Source organism: Gekko japonicus, unplaced genomic scaffold, assembly GCF_001447785.1.
Source record: "Gekko japonicus isolate JY-2015 unplaced genomic scaffold, Gekko_japonicus_V1.1 scaffold2, whole genome shotgun sequence".
Classification (NCBI taxonomy): Eukaryota; Metazoa; Chordata; class Lepidosauria; order Squamata; family Gekkonidae; genus Gekko; species Gekko japonicus.
Genome location: NW_015175358.1, coordinates 4,393,829 through 4,399,570, shown reverse-complemented (window position 1 = coordinate 4,399,570; position 5,742 = coordinate 4,393,829). Strand labels below are relative to the sequence as shown.

The 5,742-nt window shown below is 41.2% G+C and overlaps 2 protein-coding genes across 2 annotated transcripts in view; one reads left to right on the top strand and one right to left on the bottom strand.

The window, feature by feature from the left end:
• The window catches only part of SAMHD1 (SAM domain and HD domain 1), a 35,428-nt gene extending 33,050 nt beyond the window's left edge, over positions 1-2,378 (top strand). Inside the window, exon 16 of the mRNA XM_015425243.1 lies at positions 991-2,378. Within this exon, the coding sequence (XP_015280729.1) occupies positions 991-1,110 (120 nt within the window). The 3' untranslated portion in view covers positions 1,111-2,378. The remainder of the gene's footprint in view (positions 1-990) is intronic.
• A 2,552-nt stretch (positions 2,379-4,930) lies between these two features.
• TLDC2 (TBC/LysM-associated domain containing 2) overlaps positions 4,931-5,742 on the bottom strand; it is an 8,288-nt gene continuing 7,476 nt past the window's right edge. The window contains exon 6 of the mRNA XM_015425241.1: positions 4,931-5,066. Within this exon, the coding sequence (XP_015280727.1) occupies positions 4,931-5,066 (136 nt within the window). The remainder of the gene's footprint in view (positions 5,067-5,742) is intronic.

The window sequence follows — 5,742 nt, the reverse complement described above, 5'->3', positions numbered from 1 at the left end:
ATCTCCTCCCCCCCCAGCCCCGCCACTGATCCCTTTCCCCCCAGCTCCTGCGGTGAGGCTTGAGCGACTTCCAGCCGCTGGGCATGCCAATCTCCTCCCCCCAGCTCTGCCGCTGATCTCTTCCCCTTCCAGCTCCTGCAGCGAGGCTTGAGTGGCTTCCAGCCACCAGGCCCATCGACCCCCCCCCTGCAGCGAGGACTGAGCGGCTTCCGGCCGCCCCCGAGTTCCCATAGCGTTCTCTGCACGTGCGCAGGGAACGCTCTTTTACTTTTGGGGGGATTTAAATATCTCCCGTATACTTTTTTCGACTTTTTAGATTTTTCTGCACGCCTGGAGACTACTCCAAGTGTGCAAGAAAATCTCCCTGCCCCCCAGGTGTACCCGATGTGCGGATTTAGATATCCGCACGGAGGGAGCAACTTGGCTATTAGATAGATAGATGTGTATATATATATATACATGTATATATACGTGTGTGTGTGTGTGTGTGTGTGTATATACATACATACATACATATACACACACACATATATACAGGAGAAATTGGTTTGAGAAAGAGTGGGGGAAAACAAAGAAAAATTGGGACAGCACGGGATTGTTAACAAAGCTGTGTTAAAGCGGGGGGAAATGGCAACATTGGGAAATGAAAATGGAACATTGAGGCATTCTGGAAGACACCACTATTTCTTGAGATGGGGATGGGTGGGAACAGCCATTAATAATGTTGGAACAGATTCATGTGGGTAACCATGTTGGTCTTAAGCAATAAAGCAAAGTTTGAGTCCAGTGGCGCCTTTAAGACTGACAAAGTTTAATTCTGGATATAAGCTTTCGTGTGCATGCACTGGACTCAAACGTTGTTCTGATTATGGAACAATGTAGTCCATTCATCATGCTTTTCTTGCCGTGTGAATGACTCTGGGTTGAGTTTCATCTCCAGATCATACTGAGTAAAGACTGAATTGCTTTTTTCATTTGATGCTTTGATAGGATGGTGATGTGGTTGCCCCTGAACTTACTCCGATGAAAGAAGGCTGGAGTCAGGATGAAGGTGATAAAAGGCCAGCACTCGAAGACACGCAGCAGAGTATCAGAAAAGCTCTTTTCTGACTGACTGGGCAGCTTAAACTTCTTTCCAGTAATCAGACTTTCATGCTACCATTTTAATACATCAGTTAGCATAGACATATCAAGCTTAACTTCAAGCAAGAATATTCCATAAAAGCACTGGGGAAATGTGCATGATGCTTTTAGGAGAAAGTTTGATGGGAAAGGCCTTGCTTGCTTAGTGGTAGACACTTTAAAAACTCTCCATGTGCTGTGGCCTCCACATGGAAATTTAACCACTGGCAATGAGAACACTATTGCTTAAGAAGAGTTTCATGCTGGTTTGAGGGTATATTCATGAGGGAAGAACTGTCCACTAAAGGAAGCTTCAAAGGCATTTGCAAAATCACTAACGTTTAAAATCAAAGGAGTCCAAAGACCTGTATTTCTAAATGAACATAATTATCCTAGGACTGACAAAATATTATAGCTCAGTTACCAAGGAAAACACTATAAATCAATCATAGCTTTTGAGGGCAGGGAGAAGAGACCTATGCTATTTGCATTAATGTGATAATTGTGACATAAACTTTCTCACAATTTGAGAGAAGTTAGTCTCTGCTGCTTTAGAGCTCACAGTGTTTTTTAATCTTTTAATGGCCAAAGTCAATACCCAGAAGAGCAAACAACAAACCAGTGACATAGTGTCCTCTGAACACATGCTACAGAGGAAATAATGAGTTGCAATAGAGAGGCCAATGGCTGTTTAAAAAGCACATGTTATGCTAAGGGTTTTGTCTTTTCTGTTTTGAAAAGTCTGAATGTATTTTTTTTTAAAAAAACAATTTATTAGGATATATTTAGACATGTTAAAGATAAACTTATATTCACCATTACACTCCTAACCTATATCCTACCCCCCACCCTTTCCCCCTCGTCCGGCTTCCAGCAGTGCTCCGACCTCCAGCCCCATACTTCAATATTCGATTTTCCCAAATCTACTTTTTCCACAGGTAACAGTTACTTAAAATACAAGTACCTAAGATAAAATCAGACCAATTTTCAATAATTGTCAAAACAAAACAAATTGTCTTTTACATCTCCGTTCTTTTCCAAATAAGTCTGAATGTATTTTTAACTCTTCTACATTGCCAGAGATAATGATTATATGTATACGGTAATGTATCATTCTTTTAAGATATTTTTGGAAATATTTTTGTGACGTGCACTTTATGTTGCCAAAAATATGGTTTTGTATACAAGAACTGTTTCTCCTGCTGTCAGTGTTGAGAATCAACTCAGGTTTAATTTCTGAATTTTTTTTACTTTAAGCCCCTTTTAATGATAACCTGTTGAAGAATTACATAAATCTTATAAATTCTATGTTTAAAAGTGGCTGTGTGGATTTCTGTTAGCCCTGGACACATTAAACACTAGACATGATCCATTGCCTTGCCAAATCCTCCTCTCTTCCTATTCTACCTTATGTGCTGTTCCTACACTTGGAATCGTCTCTCCATTGCTCTCCCCTTCTAAGGGACAAGAACAGCAACAGTAGATGGTGTGTGACATAGGGCACAAAATAAATCATGCTATGATGATCTGGACCTCTTCCCTCACTGACACACAAGATTTTCCCTTCTATCTTCTTTCTTGCTGAGCAGCCCCTTTATCTAATTCCCTATTTGTTTGTCTATGGCCCACCCAGTCACTATTTTATTTATGTATTTAATTCTTTCTCTGTGTGTGTATTATGCTGGCCCAGCCCAGGGAACTGAGGGAAGAGACAAAATCACCTTCTTATATTCTGCTTTTGAAATGGCACCCAAGAGACTTTTGAAAGTTCAAAATAAAATGTTTTATTTAACTTGGAGGAGAAAAGGTCAGGTAGAATCACATGCAGGATATATGAGGTGAACAGATAATAAAATTGAGGTAACTTTGTATTCACACAAACACCTGATAATTTATGGCAACAAGTAAGTGTTTCTGCTATTCAACAGGGTTTTTAAAACTTTGAGGAGAGGGGCTTTCTTTTCAGTTTCTGCACAGGTTTCTGAGTTTCACCGATAAGTAAAGTGGAGAAGGTAGGAACATAAAACCGAGTTCCCAAAATCCTTCTTCATACACAAACCAGGGATTACTTCTTTTTTTGTAGAAGCTATTACCTTTCTTTACTGGGCAGGGATCGCTTCTCCTTACTAGAAGCTATTTGCTGTTTTGTTTTTGCTTAAATGAAGATCCTCCTTGATCCACTCACTCTCTTTGCCTCCATCCCAGTCCACAATCAGTGCTTTACTGTTGCTTCTTCAAATGTCATTCCTTAACTGACTCTCTCAACATAATTCCATTTGAACAGCCTGTTTCTCAGACTCTGTTAGGCATTAGCCCTTGACTATCTGTCATACATGTCCTTGATTTAGAGTCCAGTGACACCTATAACTGCTTCAGACTAACATGGCTGACTACCTGGATCTGTCTTCATGACATGCCCGTGATGTCAGTTCAGAAATTCCTCCACTAACGAAAGGCTCCTGTGTAGGTGATTGAATCAATTGCTTGAGCTTCGAATCAAGAGTCAGCACAGTCTTCTTTAAAATTGTAGTTTCCATGGCAGTGTTTAAGCACTGCATACCCTACATTCTCTGCCCAGGATCCAAAGTGGTGTGTGTAGCGCATATATGGGGATGGTTGTTACCCCCATTCCACTGCATTCTTTCATGCCACAGAAGAGCTGATTCCAATGTTTAGGGGACTCATAGGTCTTAAAAACTCATTTAGTTTGTGTCTAATATTTTAATGTGCAATGTACAGAAGGATGACCTAGGCAACTAAATGGCTTAACTTTTTAATTTTTATTTATACCCTGCTTTTCTCCCCAGTGGGGACCCAATGTGGTGGGTCCTACAAGCATGGACGGCTTCAAAAGGGAATTAGATAAGCATATGGAGCAGAGGTCCATCAGTGGCTATTAGCCACAAGGTATAGCTAGGGGCTCTGGGGCAAGTGATGCTCTGTCTTCTTGGTGCTTGGGGGGGGTCAACAGTGGGAGGGCTTCTAATGTCCTGACCCCACTGCTGGACCTCCTAATGGCACTGGTATTTCTGGCCACTGTGTGACACAGAGTGTTGGACTGGATGGGCCTTTGGCCTGATCCAACATTGGCGTCTCTTATGTTCTTATGTTAATGTTGCTTATAATTGCACATGTATTGTGGAATAGAAGAGCTATCATCTGGAGAAGTTCTGACTAGGTTATGGATAATAAGGAGGGGGGAAAACCTCTTAAATGCTTAAACAACTTTTGTTATACATGTAATAAACCAATATCTAAGTTGATTTACCTCTGCTCTGGATTAACTTGTTTAACCATACTAAGTACCCATAGTGAAGCAGAGTTGAATGTCATCACTAGAACCTCTATTCCAGCTGCCAAGACATATGTGGTAAACATCTTATGCTTTCCCAGTATCAGGGAAAGCTACACTTCTAAAAAGGGTGGCCATTACTTGACATAACACATATGACTGAGGAGAATCGCCTGACTAACTATTTTTATGCAGAATATCCCCTAACCTTGTACAGTTCAAGTATACCAGTAAAGTGCAACTTAAACAACAGAAAATTAGTATCTAGGGGTGGAAAGATGGGGAGCAACAGAGCAGATGGAAAAGGGGCAGTGCTAGGGGAGTAGGATATGAGAAAATGGTTGTTAGTCCAGCGTTTTTTTTCCCCATGCTCATCTGTTGAGACATTAAAGAATCCGCAGGAGGTATATGCTCTTTTGAAGAGATTTTGAGAAGTTGCTAATGGAGGTCTACTGACCTCATCCTGTTCTTAAGTTATTTGTAATGTTCATGCAGGGAGGAACTTCGTTTTTCTGGTTAATCCAGAGCCCAAACTTCCAAGTCATGGATGAGGAATTCCTCTCTAGGGGATAATGCTTCATTATTGAATGTTTCACAGGGATGACTTCCTCCATGGTTCAGATCTCCATCTAGCCATAATCCAAATTTCCCACTGCAAATGTAAAAAGAGAGGCAGTCTGTGGCATGAAAGTTGTACTGCAGCATAGACATAGGCTTCTAATTAGGAACAGAGTGGGGCTTGGTTCATTTGCTTTGGTCCACATAGGTACCACTGCTGTGGACTTGCTGTCTGCTCATGGCACACGATTTGCCTGAGCCATCTTGTAGTGGTGGCAGGATTATATTTACTATTTGCTTCCTTCCTCTGTTAATAGCTTTACAATTACTTTGAGCCTGGTACCACTTTGATAAGATTATAAAACTGTAGCCTAAGGGTGCAACTAGACAATACATGTGACACTTAGAACTGATGTTCCCAAGCACAGCATAGCTGGATTCAACTTGTGAGAACAGCATCGGGAAGGATCATTTTCTGAGCCACAGAATGACCGTGGGGCCCCTGTTTGCTCTGCTGTGAGGATCCACATTTACTGACTGCAGTGTCACACGTATCATGTAATTAAGTCCAGATGTTTCTCTGACTTATCTGCTGCTGTTAGCAGTCTTCAACCAACATCTACTCATGTAACAAACAGTTCATAGGACCTGAACAGTACCACTGCAGAAATGAAGTTACAAGCCTGACCCAACCTTAGGTAATAATTTTTTACCCAAACTGGTATCCAGTCAAAGAATGCCAAAAAACATCATCTGATTCTGGTATAATG